This window comes from Microcaecilia unicolor, chromosome 2, assembly GCF_901765095.1.
Source record: "Microcaecilia unicolor chromosome 2, aMicUni1.1, whole genome shotgun sequence".
NCBI lineage: Eukaryota > Metazoa > Chordata > Amphibia > Gymnophiona > Siphonopidae > Microcaecilia > Microcaecilia unicolor.
The window spans coordinates 12,937,978-12,963,849 of record NC_044032.1 but is presented as its reverse complement, the minus strand read 5'-3'; the positions used below and the strand labels follow the sequence as shown (position 1 = coordinate 12,963,849).

The 25,872-nt window shown below is 40.1% G+C and overlaps 1 protein-coding gene across 2 annotated transcripts in view; it reads left to right on the top strand.

The window, feature by feature from the left end:
- TLN1 (talin 1) overlaps positions 1 to 25,872 on the top strand; it is a 407,659-nt gene that overhangs the window by 154,568 nt on the left and 227,219 nt on the right. For both annotated transcript variants that reach the window (XM_030192770.1, XM_030192769.1), the window contains exons 7-9: positions 11,788 to 11,930; positions 20,536 to 20,663; positions 25,580 to 25,640. In XM_030192770.1, the coding sequence (XP_030048630.1) occupies positions 11,788 to 11,930; positions 20,536 to 20,663; positions 25,580 to 25,640 (332 nt within the window). The remainder of the gene's footprint in view (positions 1 to 11,787; positions 11,931 to 20,535; positions 20,664 to 25,579; positions 25,641 to 25,872) is intronic.

The following is a 25,872-nucleotide window of genomic DNA, read 5'->3' as shown; positions in this document are numbered from 1 at the left end:
TCGGGCACGTTTGTATGCCCGTTTTAAAACAAATAGGGGGTACCCCCGTTGGAGAAATCTCTCCGTCATCTCATATGCCTGAGTTTTGAATTCCTCCAAAGAGGAACATAATCTACGTAACCTTAGATACTGACCAACGGGGACTCCCTTCTTTAGGGCTATGTGATGGAAACTCGAGTAATGTAACAGAGTATTCCTATCGGTATTCTTCCTATAGATCGAGGTAGATAAGTTATTGAAATCCTTTTTATTAATTTTTATGTCTAAAAATTCCAATGTTTCTCGTGAAGTTCGAGCAGTAAATTTAACACATGGGTCAGCTTCATTTAATTCTCTTATGAATATTGCTAGATCTTCCTCGGATCCCCTCCAAAACATTATCACATCGTCTATGTAACGGCGCCATAGCATAATATTAGTATGCCATGGTGACGGATAAACAAATTTCTCTTCAAATTCAGTCATATAGAGGCAGGCCAATGAGGGGGCTACTGAAGCCCTCATGGCTATGCCTCTTTTTTGAAGATAGTACTGCTTTTCAAATTGAAAGTAATTAAACCTAACTACCCACGTTAAAAGTTGGCATAACGCCACTTTCTTTTCTTTGGAGATGTTACATCGTTCCAGAACAGATCCTGCTACCTCAATGACCCCTTCCTGGGGCAAATTGGTATATAGGGCTACTACGTCCAAGCCTACCAATAGGGTGGATTCCTCCACCAGGCCTTGATCTTTAATTACTTCTAAAGTATGTATAAAATCTGTGGAGTCCCTAACATAAGACTCCGCTTTAGTAACCCATGGTTGGAGGAATACATCTATTAGTCTAGAGAGGGGCTCTAATACTGAATCCCTAGTACATACTATCGGGCGTCCTGGAGGGTCCACTGTGGATTTATGAACTTTCGGAACGAAATATATGTAAGGAATTTTGGGGTTAGGGTGACAAAGAAACCGTTGTTCTTGCACTGAAAAAGTGCCATCCATCACACCCCTCCCCACATATTTAGTGATCAGATCCTTTAGCTGTTCCGTAGGGTCATAACTCAAACAATCATAAAACTCTTCCTGTGTTAGCTGGCGTAAGCCTTCATCTATATATTTCTGTTTGTCTAAAACCACTGTGGAACCTCCTTTGTTAGCTCGTACTATAACTATTTGATCGTTATTCGCTAATTGTTGAATACAAAGTTGTTGGTCTAGCGTACAATTGTATCTATGAGGCATCCTGATTGTTTCCATGCGTTCTAATTCGTGGAGTACTAATTTTTGAAAAGCCAGAATAGAGGGGTCCGGATTTCCTGGAGGGGACCACCGGGATTTAACCCCTGTGCGGGGTAAGCTCTTATTCTCCTCCTTATCCTCTTGAGACATGCCAAAAAATAACCGTAATTTTAGTTCTCTAAAGAACTTATATAAACCTTGTCTAGTAGCAAACGCATCGTATTTTGAATAAGGAACAAACGACAGTCCCTTATTTAGTACGTCTATTTGATGTTGAGAAAGACTATATTTAGATAAGTTGATAACTGTATCTATTTCTTGATCTTGCCGCCTCTCGCTGCTCTCTTGTTTGTTACTGTTTTGGCCATATGGGTCGCTTCCTGGACTTGTGGCATTAGCCGTAAAAAAGTCTCTGGTAAAAGATTACCCGTGCTAACTATCTCTGGGGTCCCTTCTCCCCTCCGTTCTGTACCCTTTTTACTGTTATCTTCTTCTGAAGAATCACTTGATGATAACTTAAATTGAACTTTTCTATTAGACCCGCGGCCTCTTCGATTCTTACTCCTTTTATCCATCCATCCATATACAAACCCCTTTGTGTAGTCATATTCATCTCTTTTAAATTTTGATATTTTTAACTCACGTTGTTGATTTCGATACAGGTCTATTCTGGAATTATGTTCCTCCCATTGTTTTTCAAATATCGATTTTTCATAAACCAGTTTAATATTCTCAATTTTCTTATTGAGATCTTGTTGTATTTTAACTATCTCCTCATGAAGAACGTCAATAGTTAATAACATAAGGTCTAGTGAGCATCTGGTGATCACGGAGTTCCATTGTGCCACGTATTGGTCATTACCTAAGAATCTTGGTTCTTTATTAATACGTAGTCCACGCGGGACTCTTTGTGCGTGACAATACTCTATCAACGCCGCAGAATGTAACTCAGTTCTCACCAGTGTTTTGTGTGTTCTAAAAATCTCCTCCCAACCGCATGTTTGATATTGAAGGGGATCCGAGAATAATCGTGTGCCTCCCAATAGTTCCACTATTCTATCTTCCGACAGCCCGGACTTGGAATCCCACCGGGCAGTTGCCATCTTCCCATTCATGTATCAAATAACAACAATAAAGTAGGGAAAAATATATGTAAACAAAGTACGTCTTTTTAAAACCTATTTACTATAACCTGTACTCACTGTTAAATGATATTCCAATATCTCAATATCTCTTGTTATAAATGCTTTTTAATATATACAAACAAACATATATTACCCACATAACACTATTAAATACATAAATACACCCCCAGTATTACTAGCAACGTTGGCTCTTCCTATTTCAATAACAATCATATATGTCCTTTAGCTTTCTTTATCATATATAGCGCATTAAAACGTTCATGCTATATAATTGTTCAACGTCCTTTCATTACTATTTCAAAACTCTTCAAACAGTCAGTTGTCTCCTTGACTGTGATAGTAATTTAGTTCATCGGCGTTGAGCGTTGGAGAAAATAGCAACCAAAAATATATGACACTAGCAAAAAAACCTTTTAACGTAATCTTCCATCTTCCATCATTAAGTCATTGATAATAAGGATTCCCAACGACTGCAAGCAATTGTGGTTCTTTAGCTTAACAGTTTCTCCCAGTCAATTCTCTCAGTTCACTCGGTTCTCTATGCGAGACCGCATTTCGCACTTAGCTTCTTCAGGAGAACCGTAATCAACATCCTACATGAAAGATATATATACTTCCTTTGTCATTCTCATATATCATTACATGTCCAATTTTTCATATATACAAATATTTAATCCACATTTAATTCATCTTTTCCCACATCTAAATACTTCGGCAACTTACCCATCGGGCTAATTTCCGCCTCTAGGCTGGCAGGAAATGACGATACAAACATCTCTATGACTAGCTAAACCAGATATAAATACTAGCAGCAAGCCACTCCTCTCTCTGACGTATGTGCCTCAAATCCATTCCACCTCCAGGTTTAATCCCAGGGGTGTTACTGTTCTCCATTGAAAAATAAAACGCTGTTCTATATTAAAAGGATTTCACTTATGTTGCCTCCCCGATCCAACACAGGAATCTGTAATAATGCCATGCATCTGATATCCTCTATTGCATGTTGACATTCGATCCAATGGGCAACCAGGGGGGCATCACTCCTCAAGTTCCTGATATTACTGATGTGTTCAGCTAATCTGATTTTCAATTTCCTCTTAGTGTGGCCTATGTAGTATTTACTACATGGACATATTATGCAATATACAATCTGCTCACTATTACAATTCGTAATCGAGTGAAGATAATAATATTTTTGAATACCTGGAATTTTTACTTTATTCGTAACCAAGGCATATTTACAATAAACACAATTACCACAAGCGGAGTGATGACCCCCATATTTCGTTGCCTTAGGACGTTTTAGGAGTTCTCCCAAATTAGATTTACGGCTGTAAGCCATTTTCGGATGATCTTTAAAAACTGGGTGAATACCCAAAACATGCCAAAATTTATGAATTATATGACCAATTAGCGGTGCCCTTTGAGAAAAAGGTAAAACACATGCTATAGGCTTTATTATCTTCTTCTTTTTTGGTATAAACAGCCAGTCCCTTTGAGCATATCGGGCACGTTTGTATGCCCGTTTTAAAACAAATAGGGGGTACCCCCGTTGGAGAAATCTCTCCGTCATCTCATATGCCTGAGTTTTGAATTCCTCCAAAGAGGAACATAATCTACGTAACCTTAGATACTGACCAACGGGGACTCCCTTCTTTAGGGCTATGTGATGGAAACTCGAGTAATGTAACAGAGTATTCCTATCGGTATTCTTCCTATAGATCGAGGTAGATAAGTTATTGAAATCCTTTTTATTAATTTTTATGTCTAAAAATTCCAATGTTTCTCGTGAAGTTCGAGCAGTAAATTTAACACATGGGTCAGCTTCATTTAATTCTCTTATGAATATTGCTAGATCTTCCTCGGATCCCCTCCAAAACATTATCACATCGTCTATGTAACGGCGCCATAGCATAATATTAGTATGCCATGGTGACGGATAAACAAATTTCTCTTCAAATTCAGTCATATAGAGGCAGGCCAATGAGGGGGCTACTGAAGCCCTCATGGCTATGCCTCTTTTTTGAAGATAGTACTGCTTTTCAAATTGAAAGTAATTAAACCTAACTACCCACGTTAAAAGTTGGCATAACGCCACTTTCTTTTCTTTGGAGATGTTACATCGTTCCAGAACAGATCCTGCTACCTCAATGACCCCTTCCTGGGGCAAATTGGTATATAGGGCTACTACGTCCAAGCCTACCAATAGGGTGGATTCCTCCACCAGGCCTTGATCTTTAATTACTTCTAAAGTATGTATAAAATCTGTGGAGTCCCTAACATAAGACTCCGCTTTAGTAACCCATGGTTGGAGGAATACATCTATTAGTCTAGAGAGGGGCTCTAATACTGAATCCCTAGTACATACTATCGGGCGTCCTGGAGGGTCCACTGTGGATTTATGAACTTTCGGAACGAAATATATGTAAGGAATTTTGGGGTTAGGGTGACAAAGAAACCGTTGTTCTTGCACTGAAAAAGTGCCATCCATCACACCCCTCCCCACATATTTAGTGATCAGATCCTTTAGCTGTTCCGTAGGGTCATAACTCAAACAATCATAAAACTCTTCCTGTGTTAGCTGGCGTAAGCCTTCATCTATATATTTCTGTTTGTCTAAAACCACTGTGGAACCTCCTTTGTCAGCTCGTACTATAACTATTTGATCGTTATTCGCTAATTGTTGAATACAAAGTTGTTGGTCTAGCGTACAATTGTATCTATGAGGCATCCTGATTGTTTCCATGCGTTCTAATTCGTGGAGTACTAACCATGGGTTACTAAAGCGGAGTCTTATGTTAGGGACTCCACAGATTTTATACATACTTTAGAAGTAATTAAAGATCAAGGCCTGGTGGAGGAATCCACCCTATTGGTAGGCTTGGACGTAGTAGCCCTATATACCAATTTGCCCCAGGAAGGGGTCATTGAGGTAGCAGGATCTGTTCTGGAACGATGTAACATCTCCAAAGAAAAGAAAGTGGCGTTATGCCAACTTTTAACGTGGGTAGTTAGGTTTAATTACTTTCAATTTGAAAAGCAGTACTATCTTCAAAAAAGAGGCATAGCCATGGGGGCTTCAGTAGCCCCCTCATTGGCCTGCCTCTATATGACTGAATTTGAAGAGAAATTTGTTTATCCGTCACCATGGCATACTAATATTATGCTATGGCGCCGTTACATAGACGATGTGATAATGTTTTGGAGGGGATCCGAGGAAGATCTAGCAATATTCATAAGAGAATTAAATGAAGCTGACCCATGTGTTAAATTTACTGCTCGAACTTCACGAGAAACATTGGAATTTTTAGACATAAAAATTAATAAAAAGGATTTCAATAACTTATCTACCTCGATCTATAGGAAGAATACCGATAGGAATACTCTGTTACATTACTCGAGTTTCCATCACATAGCCCTAAAGAAGGGAGTCCCCGTTGGTCAGTATCTAAGGTTACGTAGATTATGTTCCTCTTTGGAGGAATTCAAAACTCAGGCATATGAGATGACGGAGAGATTTCTCCAACGGGGGTACCCCCTATTTGTTTTAAAACGGGCATACAAACGTGCCCGATATGCTCAAAGGGACTGGCTGTTTATACCAAAAAAGAAGAAGATAATAAAGCCTATAGCATGTGTTTTACCTTTTTCTCAAAGGGCACCGCTAATTGGTCATATAATTCATAAATTTTGGCATGTTTTGGGTATTCACCCAGTTTTTAAAGATCATCCGAAAATGGCTTACAGCCGTAAATCTAATTTGGGAGAACTCCTAAAACGTCCTAAGGCAACGAAATATGGGGGTCATCACTCCGCTTGTGGTAATTGTGTTTATTGTAAATATGCCTTGGTTACGAATAAAGTAAAAATTCCAGGTATTCAAAAATATTATTATCTTCACTCGATTACGAATTGTAATAGTGAGCAGATTGTATATTGCATAATATGTCCATGTAGTAAATACTACATAGGCCACACTAAGAGGAAATTGAAAATCAGATTAGCTGAACACATCAGTAATATCAGGAACTTGAGGAGTGATGCCCCCCTGGTTGCCCATTGGATCGAATGTCAACATGCAATAGAGGATATCAGATGCATGGCATTATTACAGATTCCTGTGTTGGATCGGGGAGGCAACATAAGTGAAATCCTTTTTAATATAGAACAGCGTTTTATTTTTCAATGGAGAACAGTAACACCCCTGGGATTAAACCTGGAGGTGGAATGGATTTGAGGCACATACGTCAGAGAGAGGAGTGGCTTGCTGCTAGTATTTATATCTGGTTTAGCTAGTCATAGAGATGTTTGTATCGTCATTTCCTGCCAGCCTAGAGGCGGAAATTAGCCCGATGGGTAAGTTGCCGAAGTAATTTAGATGTGGGAAAAGATGAATTAAATGTGGATTAAATATTTGTATATATGAAAAATTGGACATGTAATGATATATGAGAATGACAAAGGAAGTATATATATATCTTTCATGTAGGATGTTGATTACGGTTCTCCTGAAGAAGCTAAGTGCGAAATGCGGTCTCGCATAGAGAACCGAGTGAACTGAGAGAATTGACTGGGAGAAACTGTTAAGCTAAAGAACCACAATTGCTTGCAGTCGTTGGGAATCCTTATTATCAATGACTTAATGATGGAAGATGGAAGATTACGTTAAAAGGTTTTTTTGCTAGTGTCATATATTTTTGGTTGCTATTTTCTCCAACGCTCAACGCCGATGAACTAAATTACTATCACAGTCAAGGAGACAACTGACTGTTTGAAGAGTTTTGAAATAGTAATGAAAGGACGTTGAACAATTATATAGCATGAACGTTTTAATGCGCTATATATGATAAAGAAAGCTAAAGGACATATATGATTGTTATTGAAATAGGAAGAGCCAACGTTGCTAGTAATACTGGGGGTGTATTTATGTATTTAATAGTGTTATGTGGGTAATATATGTTTGTTTGTATATATTAAAAAGCATTTATAACAAGAGATATTGAGATATTGGAATATCATTTAACAGTGAGTACAGGTTATAGTAAATAGGTTTTAAAAAGACGTACTTTGTTTACATATATTTTTCCCTACTTTATTGTTGTTATTTGATACATGAATGGGAAGATGGCAACTGCCCGGTGGGATTCCAAGTCCGGGCTGTCGGAAGATAGAATAGTGGAACTATTGGGAGGCACACGATTATTCTCGGATCCCCTTCAATATCAAACATGCGGTTGGGAGGAGATTTTTAGAACACACAAAACACTGGTGAGAACTGAGTTACATTCTGCGGCGTTGATAGAGTATTGTCACGCACAAAGAGTCCCGCGTGGACTACGTATTAATAAAGAACCAAGATTCTTAGGTAATGACCAATACGTGGCACAATGGAACTCCGTGATCACCAGATGCTCACTAGACCTTATGTTATTAACTATTGACGTTCTTCATGAGGAGATAGTTAAAATACAACAAGATCTCAATAAGAAAATTGAGAATATTAAACTGGTTTATGAAAAATCGATATTTGAAAAACAATGGGAGGAACATAATTCCAGAATAGACCTGTATCGAAATCAACAACGTGAGTTAAAAATATCAAAATTTAAAAGAGATGAATATGACTACACAAAGGGGTTTGTATATGGATGGATGGATAAAAGGAGTAAGAATCGAAGAGGCCGCGGGTCTAATAGAAAAGTTCAATTTAAGTTATCATCAAGTGATTCTTCAGAAGAAGATAACAGTAAAAAGGGTACAGAACGGAGGGGAGAAGGGACCCCAGAGATAGTTAGCACGGGTAATCTTTTACCAGAGACTTTTTTACGGCTAATGCCACAAGTCCAGGAAGCGACCCATATGGCCAAAACAGTAACAAACAAGAGAGCAGCGAGAGGCGGCAAGATCAAGAAATAGATACAGTTATCAACTTATCTAAATATAGTCTTTCTCAACATCAAATAGACGTACTAAATAAGGGACTGTCGTTTGTTCCTTATTCAAAATACGATGCGTTTGCTACTAGACAAGGTTTATATAAGTTCTTTAGAGAACTAAAATTACGGTTATTTTTTGGCATGTCTCAAGAGGATAAGGAGGAGAATAAGAGCTTACCCCGCACAGGGGTTAAATCCCGGTGGTCCCCTCCAGGAAATCCGGACCCCTCTATTCTGGCTTTTCAAAAATTAGTACTCCACGAATTAGAACGCATGGAAACAATCAGGATGCCTCATAGATACAATTGTACGCTAGACCAACAACTTTGTATTCAACAATTAGCGAATAACGATCAAATAGTTATAGTACGAGCTAACAAAGGAGGTTCCACAGTGGTTTTAGACAAACAGAAATATATAGATGAAGGCTTACGCCAGCTAACACAGGAAGAGTTTTATGATTGTTTGAGTTATGACCCTACGGAACAGCTAAAGGATCTGATCACTAAATATGTGGGGAGGGGTGTGATGGATGGCACTTTTTCAGTGCAAGAACAACGGTTTCTTTGTCACCCTAACCCCAAAATTCCTTACATATATTTCGTTCCGAAAGTTCATAAATCCACAGTGGACCCTCCAGGACGCCCGATAGTATGTACTAGGGATTCAGTATTAGAGCCCCTCTCTAGACTAATAGATGTATTCCTCCAACCATGGGTTACTAAAGCGGAGTCTTATGTTAGGGACTCCACAGATTTTATACATACTTTAGAAGTAATTAAAGATCAAGGCCTGGTGGAGGAATCCACCCTATTGGTAGGCTTGGACGTAGTAGCCCTATATACCAATTTGCCCCAGGAAGGGGTCATTGAGGTAGCAGGATCTGTTCTGGAACGATGTAACATCTCCAAAGAAAAGAAAGTGGCGTTATGCCAACTTTTAACGTGGGTAGTTAGGTTTAATTACTTTCAATTTGAAAAGCAGTACTATCTTCAAAAAAGAGGCATAGCCATGGGGGCTTCAGTAGCCCCCTCATTGGCCTGCCTCTATATGACTGAATTTGAAGAGAAATTTGTTTATCCGTCACCATGGCATACTAATATTATGCTATGGCGCCGTTACATAGACGATGTGATAATGTTTTGGAGGGGATCCGAGGAAGATCTAGCAATATTCATAAGAGAATTAAATGAAGCTGACCCATGTGTTAAATTTACTGCTCGAACTTCACGAGAAACATTGGAATTTTTAGACATAAAAATTAATAAAAAGGATTTCAATAACTTATCTACCTCGATCTATAGGAAGAATACCGATAGGAATACTCTGTTACATTACTCGAGTTTCCATCACATAGCCCTAAAGAAGGGAGTCCCCGTTGGTCAGTATCTAAGGTTACGTAGATTATGTTCCTCTTTGGAGGAATTCAAAACTCAGGCATATGAGATGACGGAGAGATTTCTCCAACGGGGGTACCCCCTATTTGTTTTAAAACGGGCATACAAACGTGCCCGATATGCTCAAAGGGACTGGCTGTTTATACCAAAAAAGAAGAAGATAATAAAGCCTATAGCATGTGTTTTACCTTTTTCTCAAAGGGCACCGCTAATTGGTCATATAATTCATAAATTTTGGCATGTTTTGGGTATTCACCCAGTTTTTAAAGATCATCCGAAAATGGCTTACAGCCGTAAATCTAATTTGGGAGAACTCCTAAAACGTCCTAAGGCAACGAAATATGGGGGTCATCACTCCGCTTGTGGTAATTGTGTTTATTGTAAATATGCCTTGGTTACGAATAAAGTAAAAATTCCAGGTATTCAAAAATATTATTATCTTCACTCGATTACGAATTGTAATAGTGAGCAGATTGTATATTGCATAATATGTCCATGTAGTAAATACTACATAGGCCACACTAAGAGGAAATTGAAAATCAGATTAGCTGAACACATCAGTAATATCAGGAACTTGAGGAGTGATGCCCCCCTGGTTGCCCATTGGATCGAATGTCAACATGCAATAGAGGATATCAGATGCATGGCATTATTACAGATTCCTGTGTTGGATCGGGGAGGCAACATAAGTGAAATCCTTTTTAATATAGAACAGCGTTTTATTTTTCAATGGAGAACAGTAACACCCCTGGGATTAAACCTGGAGGTGGAATGGATTTGAGGCACATACGTCAGAGAGAGGAGTGGCTTGCTGCTAGTATTTATATCTGGTTTAGCTAGTCATAGAGATGTTTGTATCGTCATTTCCTGCCAGCCTAGAGGCGGAAATTAGCCCGATGGGTAAGTTGCCGAAGTAATTTAGATGTGGGAAAAGATGAATTAAATGTGGATTAAATATTTGTATATATGAAAAATTGGACATGTAATGATATATGAGAATGACAAAGGAAGTATATATATCTTTCATGTAGGATGTTGATTACGGTTCTCCTGAAGAAGCTAAGTGCGAAATGCGGTCTCGCATAGAGAACCGAGTGAACTGAGAGAATTGACTGGGAGAAACTGTTAAGCTAAAGAACCACAATTGCTTGCAGTCGTTGGGAATCCTTATTATCAATGACTTAATGATGGAAGATGGAAGATTACGTTAAAAGGTTTTTTTGCTAGTGTCATATATTTTTGGTTGCTATTTTCTCCAACGCTCAACGCCGATGAACTAAATTACTATCACAGTCAAGGAGACAACTGACTGTTTGAAGAGTTTTGAAATAGTAATGAAAGGACGTTGAACAATTATATAGCATGAACGTTTTAATGCGCTATATATGATAAAGAAAGCTAAAGGACATATATGATTGTTATTGAAATAGGAAGAGCCAACGTTGCTAGTAATACTGGGGGTGTATTTATGTATTTAATAGTGTTATGTGGGTAATATATGTTTGTTTGTATATATTAAAAAGCATTTATAACAAGAGATATTGAGATATTGGAATATCATTTAACAGTGAGTACAGGTTATAGTAAATAGGTTTTAAAAAGACGTACTTTGTTTACATATATTTTTCCCTACTTTATTGTTGTTATTGGTATCTCTCCCACATCTTCCTTGGTGAAGACTGATGCAAAGAATTCATTTAATCTGTCTGCTATGGCCTAGTCTTCTCTGAGTACCCCTTTTACTCCTCTGTCATCTAGTGGTCCAACTGATTCTTTTGCCAGCTTCTTGCTTCTAATGTACCTAAAAAAGATTTTACTATGAGTTTTTGCCTTCAATGCAATCTTCTTTTTAAATTCTCTCTGTCTTCCTTATCAGCACTTTGCATTTGACTTGCCATTCCTTATGCTGTTTTCTATTATTTTCAGTCGGATCCTTCTTTCATTTTCTGAAGGATTTTCTTTTAGCTCTGTCAGTTTAATAATGCTTTCTCACTTGTTGTCACATGTCTAACAGTGTCACTGTGGCTAATGCCCTTGTATTTCCTTTTCCCTGACTAATATGATGACCTGTCTTGTCTTCTGAAGTGAATTGGTTGGATCATGGACGCACTTTACGGGAACAGGGTGTTGATGAAAATGAAACGCTCCTTCTCCGACGAAAGTTCTTCTATTCTGACCAGAATGTAGACTCCAGAGACCCAGTGCAGCTGAATCTGCTGTATGTGCAGGTAATATGCTCTTGACTATACCTGTGAGAGGAATCCTTGTTGTATTTGCAGGTAATGTTAGTCTTTCCCTGAGGGTAGAAACATTTTTTTTAATGATAGGATGAAGCAATTAAATAAACATTAGGTTGAGAATGTGGTCTTGAAAGTTTCATTGCTCCTCCCAAATTGCTCTTCCGTAAAGCCTGTCACCTACCACTGAAGAGATCTTTTCTCCTTCCTGGATTCTTAAAATATGTATTACTTTGGGTTTCTGTCAACAAGCAGGATGAAATCAGCCAAGTTAATGGGTGATGTTATCCAACCATGCAAAAGAGGATGACGCTGAGAGCTCAAAAACCTCAAGGTTTTTGGTAGAGGGCGACCAAAAACAGTTCTTTGGTTTCGGCCTAAACCGAATCTGTGGCTGAAATATGCTGCTCGGTTTCGGCCAAAAACGAAACTGGCCTGGTTCTCGAACAGGAAACACCACTCCCTGCCCCCGCCCCCAAACAGAAGACTCCCCTACCCCTCCACCTGGGGCATTCCGCATCATTGGCTGCCTAGCAGCTAGTGAAGGCAGGAGCAATCCCCAGTCACTCCTGCCCATGGCAGCTCAGTGATCACAGACTGCCACTGGGGTCTTGGCAGCAATTTTGAGATTGGAGCCGAAATGGATAGGAGCAGCCGTGGATCACTCTCAAAAGGGCTGTCAGGCAGATGCAAATGAAGGTGGCAGAAGCTTGAGTGCCTGTGATTGTACTGGTGTTAAGATTCTTTGTGTATTTTTTTCTGGCGAAATAATGGGAAAGAAGAGGAAAGGGGTTTCCCGTTTACCTACGAATCGAGAGCTTGCTTGCCGATTTTGTGTTCTGGTGTATTAGTCAAGCAGCATCTTCGGAAGGACAGCCAGTGGAATGAAGGCACCAGTCTGGATAAGGTGCTTCCTCCTTGACCCATGAAAAAACCTTGTCCCCAAAAGAGCACAGGCTCCTGACGCAACCCAATGCTGTTCTGGAAGGAGAAGAATTGTGGCGCAGAATGGAGCTGGATCCAAGGTCTCTTCTAAGCAGAGAACACTTCCAATTTCAATTTTAGAAGTTGTAGCTCCTGCCCTGACTTTTCCATCTTGCTCAGGAGATCATTATGGTGAGCACAAAAGTTTTGTCTAATGCTGGAATAAGTTAGTTTTTTATGGAGAAACTAGACTCTTTCTGGATGGAAAAGCAGATCTCTGATTTATCTGGAATTTTTACTTCTTCAACTCAACTAAGAAATTTGACTAAAAGATTGGGTTATTTGAAATTAGAAGTAAAAAAGCAGGACAATTGTGACATTGTGATTGTTAAGGATAATTTATGAATACAGAAAAAATTAAAACATTTGGTAAATTCTTCTAGGTTGAGGAATCTCAGATGTATTAATTAAAAAAACAAACAAACAAACAAACAAAAAAACCCTAAACAAACTGGAGTTTCCTCTGAAGAAATGTTGAGGAAATATCTGAAAATTTGAAATTACCCAAAGACTTCCTTCCATCTTGGACTTGAATGTTTTCTGTTCCTTGCTTATATATTTAAATGGCCATCCAGGTAACTGTGTGATTCCAGATAAAGTGAATCTTAGAGTTGTACTGGATGTGCACTTGAATCTTAAAACTCAGATTGTGAGGGTGGTGCAGACCTGTTTTTTTCAGTTGCACGTTCTTTGTAAAATTAAGCCTGATTTATCCAGGTTGGATTATTGTAATAGTCTATATTTGGGGTTATTTTAATCTTGCTGTAAGGTATTAGGTAATACAACATGCTAAGCCAGGGTGTGCAGACTTTGATCTCAGTCTGTCAATTTCACTGCTATTGATCACCAAAGTACTTGCAGTGTGCCAAACAGAGCTGTCTTCTGGAGTTCATAAGATGTTATATGCATTTGCAATTTGTCCAGGTGTGCTTGGAAATTCTTTTTAATGAGGTTTGTGGTGCCTAAAAAGATGGGAAATATTTCTGTATCATAGTAACATAGTAAATGACGGCAGATAAAGACCTGAACAGTCTATCCAGTCTGCCTAACAAGATAGACTCATTTTACATGGTATGTGATACTTTATACCTGAGTTTGATTTGTCCTTGCCGTAGAAGTCTGTCCAGCACTGTTCTTGTACTAAGTTCTGAAGCTAACGTCGAAGCCCCTTAAAATTTACACTCCAGCCCATTGCCTATCTATTCAGTCACGATCAGGGCGTAGACCATAGAAGTCTGCCCAGCATTGGTTTTACTCTCCAGTTACCAGCATCGCCACCCAACCAATTCCTTTTAGACTGTGCAAAGCTTGGTCATTAGCAAGCTGGATTACTGCAATAGAAAAGGCCCATAAAGAATGGACAGAAAAGGTAACCTAAATACCAGAATTATGTAAAGGGTATAAAATGTAGAACTACTGTTGTTGTGGCTCTCAGTGTGAAGTGAACACTGGGTCAGACTAAACTCAGTGATATTTATTTATTTATTTATTTATTTTAGAGCATTTATACCCCACCTTTTCACACAGAATGCAGGCTCAAGGTGGCTTACAAGAGACTGGAAAGGCTAACGCCAAACCAGAAAAAATACACATATAATAGTTAAACAGAGAAATAGAGGGGAGAAAAAGAAGTCCAAAATGGTCTGTCCATTTGATGATGTGAAGGCGGCGACACGCTTGCACAGAGTATGGTAGCGATGCAGCTCTCTTCAACCGCCAAAAACAGCTGACTTTAAAGTGGACATCGCCGAATAGGATTGGCAAAGCAGGCGAAAGCCGACGGCTGAAAATGGGGAGACAGAAGGAAGCGAGATTCCCACGATGAGCAAAAGTCTTCAAGATGCCTCCCTAACGTAAAGCAGCTGGCGATACTCAGCAGAAGGCAACTGACAACGCAGGCCAGCATGGATCGGCGGCTGGGCAGAGTGGCAAACCTCAGGCAGAGCACTCCAGAAGATGGCCCACAGTGCAGAAGAAAGGCTGGAGGAGAACTGGAACAAATAGACAGGGACGAACCGATCACCTGCCAAGTAAGCACCCCGCATTGTGATGAACCCAGCAGCAAGACGAGTAAGAACTGGACTGCGTTCTCCCGCTCCTAGAGCTGTGCTGGCGATGCAAACGGGTTCTCTGCTGGTCCTTTGACACTTTGAAAAGCTGTTCCCAATGGTAAGTTGGGCTGAGACAGTTGAAGAGAAGTGTGGAAAGCGCTCCGCGGTACCTAAAGATGCTGTGACTGCCAAAAGCGGGGCAATCTACAGCCATACAACAGGATAGCTCGGCGCTGGTAACCGGAACTAACGGTTGTTAAGTCCGTTGAGCTGCAGCCATTTTGGAAATTGCCAGACAAAATGGAAAGATGAATTCCCCCCAGCATCAAACCCAGTAGAAGCAATGAACCATGACCTCCAAAACCAACCGGTCAGCCTTCCCTCTTTTTTTTATCTTTTACTTATTATTTATTAATAGCTTAGTGCTATTAGCTCCATATTTCTGTGAGAAGTTTTACATCTTGAGTTTTTCTAAGGCTGTTTGCATTAACAGCCACATGTTCTTGGTCTTGGACTGCATTTCTTGATACTTGAAAATCTTTTCTCGATCTACACGATTCATTGAGTAATTGCTTGGGACGGACACCTCTGCAATCAAAGCAGTTCTGATGTTTTTCTATTTCACCACTGTCTGGTTTCCTGGCACTCAACTTTTTATCTGAGATTCATGAATGAAGATAATCAATAGAAATAAAACAAAATAAAACATGGAAAAGAAAATAAGATGATACCTTTTTTTATTGGACATAACTTAATACTAACACGGCTACCACACCTCTCTACTCATGAATGAAGATAAATCCTGCCAAAACTAATGTAGTATGGGAAGGTGGCAGAGGGGAGGAGACGTATAGAAATGTAAGTACTCCAGTAAGGTATAGAAGTTGTGTAAACAAACAAGCTTAGTGGTTCTTAAATGGCAACACCAGTAATTGGGAAGCAAAGCCAGTGCTGGGCAGACTTCTACAGTCTGTGCCCTGAAAATTGGCCTGGACAAATCAAGATCAAGTAAACATATGTAATATCACATCATACCTTATACTATGAGTTTATCCATTGGGGCAGGTAGGATGGGACATACGGGGCAAGGCATTATATCTAATGTCATCTACCATGCAAGTTTAGTGGAAACAGAAATACAGCTGAAATCTGAGATAAAGATCTTCAGAATAACACTTGACTCTAGTTTGTCAGTGCAAAAGGAGATGGGACTTGATCTACCACCTTTCTGTGGGTACAGTCAAAGCAGTTTACATATTATATACAGGTATTTATTGTGTACCTGGGGCATTGGAGGATTATGTGACTTGCCCAGTGTTGTGAACTGATTGTTGAAAAAGGTACTATTCCATCTAAAGATGATTCGCTGTGTTAAAACTTTTCTGGAAACTGTGAGTTTGTAATTGATGATACAGATCATATTATTGTCATCTATAGATTATTGCAAAATAACATTGTTGGGATTACCTGAAAGGCAGATGCTTAGAATCCAGGTTTTACAAAATATTGCAGCAAAAATTGTAAAGGGAACAGGATTATGGATCATGATTAGACTTCACTCATGATTAGACTTCACTGGCTTCCAGTAAAGGCTAGGTTTGAGTCTAACTTGCTAATTTGTGTTTTTAAGGTTCCACATAGCCTGTGCCTGGCCTGCCTTACTGGTTTTGTCTCTGTTAAATCCATTAAGATGTTCACACTCGCATTCAGATTTAAGACTTGCAGTACCAAGTGTAAAATATTGCTGTTTAACAAAAACAAGGAAGTGGACAATTATAGATGAAGGTCCTGTTATATGGAATTCCCTACCCTATACTACTACTTATCATTTCTATAGTGCTACTACATACGCAGCGCTGTACACTGGACATAAAAAGAGCTTACAATCTAATCAGGACAGACAAACAGGACAAATAAGGGAATTAACAAGGTGGGAAAAATAAAAGATACAAGAGTACTTTACAAGTGAATAGGAGTTAGGGTTACCCATGGAAGTAAGAACTTTGAGAAGTTATTCTCTTTTTAGACATTCAGGAAAGACCTGGCATTTTTGTAAGTATTTGTTTTAATTGTATAGAAATAGAAACTGTATTGTATTTAATCTATTTTGTAAGTTCCTAATTAGGAGATATTCTCTTCTGTAAGCCACCTGGACCATGGTTGGTTAAGCGACCTATAAATAGCCATGGTAAGTTAAATTAAAATTAAGTCTGTTGGAATGGGGGTGTCGCAGGTAACATAGTAACATAGTAGATGACGGCAGAAAAAGACCTGCATGGTCCATCTAGTCTGCCCAAGATAAACTCGTATGTGTATACCTTACCTTGAATTTGTACCTGTCCTTTTCAGGGCACAGACCATATAAGTCTGCCCAGCAGTATTTCCCGCCTCCCAACCACCAGTCCCGCCTCCCATCACCGGCTCTGGTACAGACCGTATAAGTCTGCCCTCCCCTATCCTCGCCTCCCAACCACCACCCCCTCTTCCCCCCAACTGCTCCGCCACCCAATTTCAGCTAAGCTTCTGAGGATCCATTCCTTCTGCACAGGATCCCTTTATGCATATCCCACGCATGTTTGAATTCCGTTACCGTTTTCATCTCCACCACCTCCCGCGGGAGGGCATTCCAAGCGTCCACCACCCTCTCTGTGAAAAAATACTTCCTGACATCTTTCCTGAGTCTGCCCCCCTTCAATTTCATTTCATGTCCTCTCGTTCTACCGCCTTCCCATCTCCGGAAAAGATTCGTTTGCGGATTAATACCTTTCAAATATTTGAACATCTGTATCATATCACCCCTGTTCCTCCTTTCCTCCAGGGTATACATGTTCAGGTCAGCAAGTCCCTCTTCATACGTCTTGGAACGCAAATTCCATACTATCCTCGTAGCTTTTCTTTGCACCGCTTCCATTTTTTTAACATCCTTTGCAAGGTACGGCCTTCAAAACTGAACACAATACTCAGCGTCTTATACAGAGGCATTAAAACCTCCTTTCTTCTGCTGGTCACTCCTCTCTCTATACAGCCTAGCAATCTTCTAGCTACGGCCACCGCCTTGTCGCACTGTTTCGTCGCCTTCAGGTCCTCAGATACTATCACCCAAAGATCCCTCTCCCCGTCTGTGCCTATCAGACTCTCCCCGCCTAACACATACGTCTCCCTTGGATTTCTACTCCCTAAGTGCATCACTTTGCATTTCTTCGCATTGAATTTTAATTGCCAAACGTTAGACCATTCTTCTAGCTTCTTCAGATCTTTTTTCATGTTTTCCACTCCCTCCGGGGTGTCCACTCTGTTGGAAATCTTGGTGTCATCTGCAAAAAGACAAACTTTACCTTGTAACCCTTCGGCAATGTCACTCACAAATATATTGAACAGAATCGGCCCCAGCACCGATCCCTGAGGCACTCCACTACTCACCTTTCCCTCCTCCGAGCGAACTCTATTCACCACCACCCTCTGGCGTCTGCCCGTCAACCAGTTCCTAATCCAGTTTACCACTTCGGGTCCTATCTTCAGCCCATCTAGTTTATTTAAGAGCTTCCTGTGGGGAACCGTGTCAACCAATAGTAATCACAGCCTCTATTAGGGTTATGCTTTTCTAGTGCAGTGATTTAGTGTTTACTTCTTTTCCAGTGGATCAGTTGCGCCACCTTGTGCCTTTACGTATAGAGATTTTCTGCCGACAGAACTTTACAACCAGCTACAAGACAAGTGACTCTTTCAAGCTCCTCCTTACAGACTTTATATTTGTCTGTTACACCAGCTTTTTCTATGCTTGCTGTAAACCATCTCATTTGTCGTCCGCTATCCTGGGCTGCAATTATCAATTGTTCATCCTTAGGTTCCAGTTCACCTCTCCTTAACCATTGATTTGTCTAGTTTTGATCAATGAATGGCTCATGAAGTAACACTTTGTATTTACCATTGTACTTAGGCATTTATCACTTGTTGTTCCTTCCCTACTCATTTAATTCCTTGAAAGCATAAGAATAGCCATACTAGGTCAGACCAAAGGTCCATCTAGTCCAGGATCCTGGTTCCAGCAGGTGCCAATGCAGGTCACAAGTATCTGGCAGAATCCCAAATAGTAGCAACATTCCATCTACTGACTCCAGAGATAAGCCATGGCTTCCCCCCATGTCTCTCTCAATAGCAAACGATGAATGTTTCCTCCAGGAACTTATCCAAACCTTTTTTTAAACCCGGATATGTTAACTGCTGTTACCACATTCTCTGATAACAAATTCCAGAGCTTAACTATTGGTTGAGTGAAAAAATATTTCCTTCTGTTCATTTTAAAAAGTATTACCATGTAACTTCATTGAATGTCCCTTAATCTTAGTACTTTTGAAAAGAATAAACAATAGATTCATGTTTACCCATTCAGTGCTACTCAGGATTTTTTAGACCTCAATTATATCCCCCATAAGCCATCTCTCTTCCAAGCTGCAGAGCCCTAATCTTTTTAGCCTTTTCTCATATGAGTTCATTTCCTTAATCATTTTGGTCACCCTTCTTTGAACCTTTTCTAATTCCTCTCTATATCTTTTTTTGAAATACAGCAACCAGAATTGCACACAATACTCTTGGTGAGGTTGCACAGTGGAGTGATACAGAGGCATTATAATATCCTTTGCCTTATTTTCTATCCCTTTCCTAATAATTTCTAGCATTGGCCAGGCAGTCAGTAGGCAGGCATAGGTAAAGTCAATAGGCAGGCAGCAGGCAAGAGGGTGATCCAGGTACAGGCAAAGTCAACAACGAGGGACCAGTAGATAAGAAGCAGACTACAGAGTTAAAAACACCTACCCAAGTAGAAGCCGAAGCATGGAGTCCAGGGAGAGCTCAGCTGATAAAGTGCTGGCGTCTGACATCAACAGGGAGAAGGGGCACAGCCATAGGACAAGAGCAGGGGAAGGAGGAACCGGAAGACCAATAGGAGAGAAGCAAGGGAAGCCAGGCAGAGGAAGAGCAGACACAGGTGGGTGGAAGCAAAGCAATCAAGGAGCCTGGAATCCAGGCAGAGAGAGAGCAGAGCCAGGTGCATGGAAGCAAAGCAATTAAGGAGCCTGCAACCACCGCTCTCTGAACAAACCCAGAGAGGACTACACACACATGGCTCAGGCAGTGCCAGTCAAGTGTTCGTGTTGACGGGATCCCGAACAGCACGAGGATGCCGCTTGCGTTGAGGTAGGGGACATGACAGAACGCTACAGCAAGAATTAGCAGGTTGTAGGACAAGAAGCAGTTAAAAAAACCCATTCTCTCTACTATCAGAGCTAGGCAGGAAGGGAGAGGTTTTTCATCGAGGATTCTATAAACAGCATGATAAATAATTCCTGGGGAATTGACTGAGGGATCTTAAGAGATAGCGGCTGCATAGAAACTCATTTGCTTGTTCAGTAAAAAAACACTTCATGTTAAGCACCATCAAATAATCACCCCACTTGTGTTTCTGATTTATCCTGCTGTATTGTGAGAACCTTCCTTATTTTCTTACTGAATAGCCTACAGATTCCCTGTTTCTCAGTGCCTCTCTCTTTTTTTGCTCCTAACAGGCTCGGGATGATATCTTGAATGGCTCACACCCAGTCTCATTTGATAAGGCCTGTGATTTTGCTGGGTTCCAGTGCCAGATCCAGTTTGGACCACATAATGAGCTGAAACACAAGCCTGGATTCTTGGAGTAAGTTTGGGGGATTTTCATAAATCTACATAATAAATGTCGGCAGATAAAGACCTACAGGGCCTATCTGGTGGCCAGAGATGAATCTGGCATTCTGCCCAGGTTCCATTTTTTTATGATTAAACAATGATATACTTAATCTCTCTCTTTCCCTGTCAGTTTGGGGTAAAGACCGTAGACGTCTGCCCGGCATCAGTCCAGGTGTCCCTCTCTACAACCTCAACTCATGACCTCTAGTTCTACCACTTCCTCATTTCTGAAAAGATCAGTTTGCATATTAATACCTTTCAAGTACTTAAATGTCTGTCATATCCCCCCTTTCCTCTAGAGTATAAATATTGAGGTCTTCCAGTCTCTTCTCATACGTCTTTTGGCACAAGCTCTTTATTTTTTAACACAATGATGATTCCATTGGCTAATTCTTTATCAAATCTAGGGTTCAATCCGTTTATTTATGCTGATGATGTCACAATTTATATACCTTTCAGAAAGGACTTGTCTGAAATCTTCAGTTCAATCAGGGCAGGCTTGAATACAATGGATGCATGGGCCAACTCATTTCAATTGAAATTGAACACTGAGAAGACTCACTGCCTCATCTTATCTTCTCAGCACAATAAGTTTAAACCTACAACTTTGAATATCCCAGACTACTTCCTCCTTATTTCGGATAGCCGGAACCTGACCCTGGAAACCCAAGTAAATTGCACCACAAAGAAAATGTTCTACTCAATGTGGAAACTCAAACGTATAAAACCCTTTTTTCCTCGAGATGTTTTCCACAACTTGGTACAGTCAATGGTATTAAGCCATCTAGACTACTGCAATGGAATCTATGCAGGTTGTAAGGAATAACTAATTAAGAAACCAGACCGCCCAGAACACAGCAGCAAGACTTATCTTTGGTAAATCAAAATTTGAATCTGCCAGGCTCCTTCGTAAAAAATTGCACTGGCTCCCCATCAAGGAACGTATTGCCTTTAAGGTTTGCACCTTGGTTCATAGGATTGTTTAATGAGACGTTCCAGGATACATGTTAAATTTAATAGATTTACCACCTAGAAACAGTTCCAGTTCTATTTAAACTTACATTACCCAGATTGCTATGGCCTAAAATACAAATCTACCTATACATCCGGCTTCTCCTTCATTGGCACACAGCTATGGAATGCATTGCCCAAATTCTTAAAATCAACTCAGAACCATCTAAATTTCAGGAAATTACTGAAGACATCCTTATTCCAGAAGGCTTATCATCCAGACTCAACTTAAGTTACTGCTATTTTTGTCACAGCAAAATGTTTGGACCTTATTGATCTTTTATTATCTCTTATTATATCTTTGTTGTTTTATACGATACCTATACGATCACTATCTTACTTTACATTGTTTAACTGTATTTTACTGAACTGTATGTAGTCTGCCTTATGGTATTGTGTAAGCCACATTGAGCCTGCGACTAGTGGGAAAATGTGGGGTATAAATGTGTTAAATAAATAAAATTTTGTTGCCTTTCTGTGAACCGCCTCAAGTCGTCTGAGGTTCTTGGCACGATACGGCCTTCAAAATTGAACACAGTACTTGTACAAAGGCAGTAACACCTTTCTTTTTTGTTTTTGTTTTACTGGATATGTCTCTCTGTGTAGCTTCTATCTGAAAAACCCAAAAAAACGTGAAGGAGATAGGTAGAGACTCAACTGGCTTGTACTCTAATAATGAGTTCGTTATATATAGAGGTGAAGCCTCAAAAAGCCCCCGGCTCAAAAATTAAAGAGCTCTCGGGAGGCTGGGCTGCTTCATCATCGGCAAACACCCCATTGGTCTACTGCGAATGTTCTTACACCAATGGGGTGTTTGCCGATGATGAAGCAGCCCAGCCTCCCGAGAGCTCTTTAATTTTTGAGCCGGGGGCTTTTTGAGGCTTCACCTCTATATATAACGAACTCATTATTAGAGTACAAGCCAGTTGAGTCTCTACCTATCTCCTTCACGTTTTTTTGGGTTTTTCAGATAGAAAATATTAGAGGGAGATTGCCTTCATTATTAGTTTGAATCTCTGTGTAGCTTAACATCTGTCTACAGCTACCAGCTTGTCACATTGTTTTACCGTCTTAAGATCCTCAGACGCTTTCACCCCAGGTCCCTCTCCTGGTCCATGCTTATCAGCCTCTCACCCCCTAACAAATACAACTCTTTTGGGTTTCTACACTCCGTGTGTGTCACTACACACTTCTTCACATTAAATTTTAACCTCCAAACATTAGACTATTCTTCTAATCTTTTTAGATCACTTGTCATATTGTCCACTCCCTTCGGGGTGTCCACCCTTCTGCAAATCTTCGTGTCGTCTGCAAAAACGCAAACATTCCCTTCTAACCCTTCAGAAATGTCACTTAGAAATATATTGGAACAGAATCGGCCCCTATACCAATCCTTGAGGAACTCAGCTACTCACCTTTCTTTCCTCTGAATGAATTTCATTCACTACCCTCTTGACTTCTTATCAGTCAACCAGTTTCTAATCCAGTTCACCACTTTGGGTCCCAACCTGAGCCTGTTCTGTTTGGATATCTCATTGTGGTAGTGTTCAGCATATATTGCAATCAGGGTGACAGCCAACTTGCTGGTCTAGTTCTTTAAGTATTATGATTCAGGAAAAGTTCTCCTTTCCCTGCTGCTGATTCTGTGTGTAACTGGGGGCCTTTAGATTTCAAATTGTTAATTGCTTACCCAAGGCATATCCCATGTCAGATTGTTGTGATTAAGTAAATATTCATTGTCTGAGGACAAGCCAGGATATAATCGTCTTACATATGGATGACATCATTGATGGAGTTCACACGGAAGCAGCCTCCGGCATGTTTTCATTTTTAGAAGAATGCAGCGTGTGTGCTTACGTCATCCTGCCTGTTGCCATCACGCAGGATCTAACCATTTTTTGCACAGCAAGTTGGTCACACTTTTCTCTGCTGCTCTTTGTTTGTAAGACCTGTGATCTGTCATGTGGGACCAGTCACAAAGCCCCTTTTTTATTTTTGTTAGAAAAGTTTTTTTAGCCAGTTCTATGTTTCCTGTTTTTTTTTTCCTGTTTTTTTTTCTCTGTGGTCTGTTTATGTCTTATTTAGGCCTGGAGTACTCGATTGGATAAATTTTCAAAATAGTTGTTGCTGCAGCTGTTTTTCCTGACATGTCCCAGAAGAGTTCCCAGTGACTTTTAAAAAGCGCACCGCCTGTAACAGTGTGATGTCCATCATGGATACACATAACTGGTGCACGCAGTACCTAGGACTTGTTCATGATTCCTCTTGTGTTCACAAATGTCAAAATGAAGAATCAAAGGTCAAGAGAAACAGCGCTAACTTATTTTTAGTGCAAATAAGTCCAGTCCGTTGCCATCAGCATCAGAAGCATCTGTCTCCATAGCTTCAGAAACTGCATTAGACTCTGGGGACAGATTTGCATCAGGAGCGCATCTGTTACCGTGGGTATTGAGCACTGAGAGAGGCCATCAGGGTTGATCATCCTCCAAAGCTTTCCTGAGAAAGAGGAAGGATTCTTCCTCATCTTCATCTCTGGCACCAAGGGACAAGGATACTGGATATTAAGTGGAGGCCAATACACAATGACATCAGTCCCTTTTGAAACATAATGCCAAGAGCATCATAGTAACATAGTAGATAACGGCAGATAAAGACCTGTATGGTCCATCCAGTCTGCCCAACAAGATAAACTCATTACATATAGTTTATTAAAACTTTCTATACCGCCCAACTGACCCGCAGATCTAAAGTAAGAACAGTTTAAAAACGAAAGGAACCTACATATATTGATAGGATAGGTTTTATACACTCGACAAGAATACACAGTCCCAGTTTATAATAGAGAAAAGAGTAAAAGAAATTGAAAGAAGTTATGGAGCAGACGGTTGGAATCCCACAGCAAGGCCACATCCTATGACCCAGAGCTAAGTCTACTTAAATGCTTGTTTGAATAACCAGGTTTTTAATGCCTTTTTGAATTTTTTGAAGGATGATTCTGCACAGATACTGAGTGGGAGAGAATTCCATTGAAAAGAAGCCTCAAAATAAAATGCTCGGTGGCGAGTGAATTCTAATTGGGCTTGTTTCGGGCTAGGGACTACTAACTGATTGTCATTTAATGAAAGTAACAAACGTACTGAAAAATATGGGATAGTGAAAGTGTACAGAGTCAGGTGTACTGATTCTGTGTGTTTTGAATAAAAGAGTAAATAGTTTAAAAAGGAATCATTTTTCTTCTGGGAGCCAATTCAATTCCTGGAACAGAGGGGAGATGTGATCAAACTTTTGGGCATGGTGGATAAGTTTAGGAACTGTGTTGTGTATTAATTGAAGTTTTTTGATGTTAATACGTGAGCAGCCTAGATAAATTATATTACAGACCAACAGGCTGATCAAGACACAGATTTTAGAACACTGCAGCTGTATGGGCAGACTAGATGGACCATACAGGTCTTTCTCTGCTGTCATCTACTATGCTATGTATGTAGTAGTCAAGTTTCGAGATAAGGAGTGACAAGGGAATGGAAAGGTTTTTTTTGGTCAAATATTCTATGTCTAGATTGAAGTTGACGTAAGAAGAAGAAAGTAGACTTGCACAGTGTAACGGGTCACTGGTCATCCTCATGGTGGTGTGAAGTAAGGAGTATTCCTTTTAATTTGGGAGCATTCCATTTTATTATGGGAATAGGGAATGTTCTGATTCATTCTGAAGGGGGAAAGGTCACTCTGGAATGGGGAGTTTTCCATTCTGTGTGTGGGGGTGAGATGTTCCATTCTGTTTTGGTGGAGGTAGGACATAGTATGTGCTGGTGATTATTCTTTTCTGTAGAGAATAAAAGATCTGACTCTTTCTGATGCCTGTCTTTCTCTTCACAGCTTAAAAGATTTCCTGCCTAAGGAATACATTAAGCAGAAGGGTGAACGCAAGATCTTCCTGGTGAGATTTAATTTTCAATCTTGGGAGGAGGGAGGGTGAATGGGGGAAAGAGGTACAAAGAAATGGATTTTTTGTGCCCATGTATGTTACATGAATTTGCAGTAGCGTAGAAGCCAGAATACAAGTTGGGGTGACGGTTCAGTAATTAGTTCCATCTACCAGATAAAGCATGGAGCACAGCTGAGTCAGAGCATTTGGGCCCTGAAGATCAAATTCCCTGCGCTGGAAAATT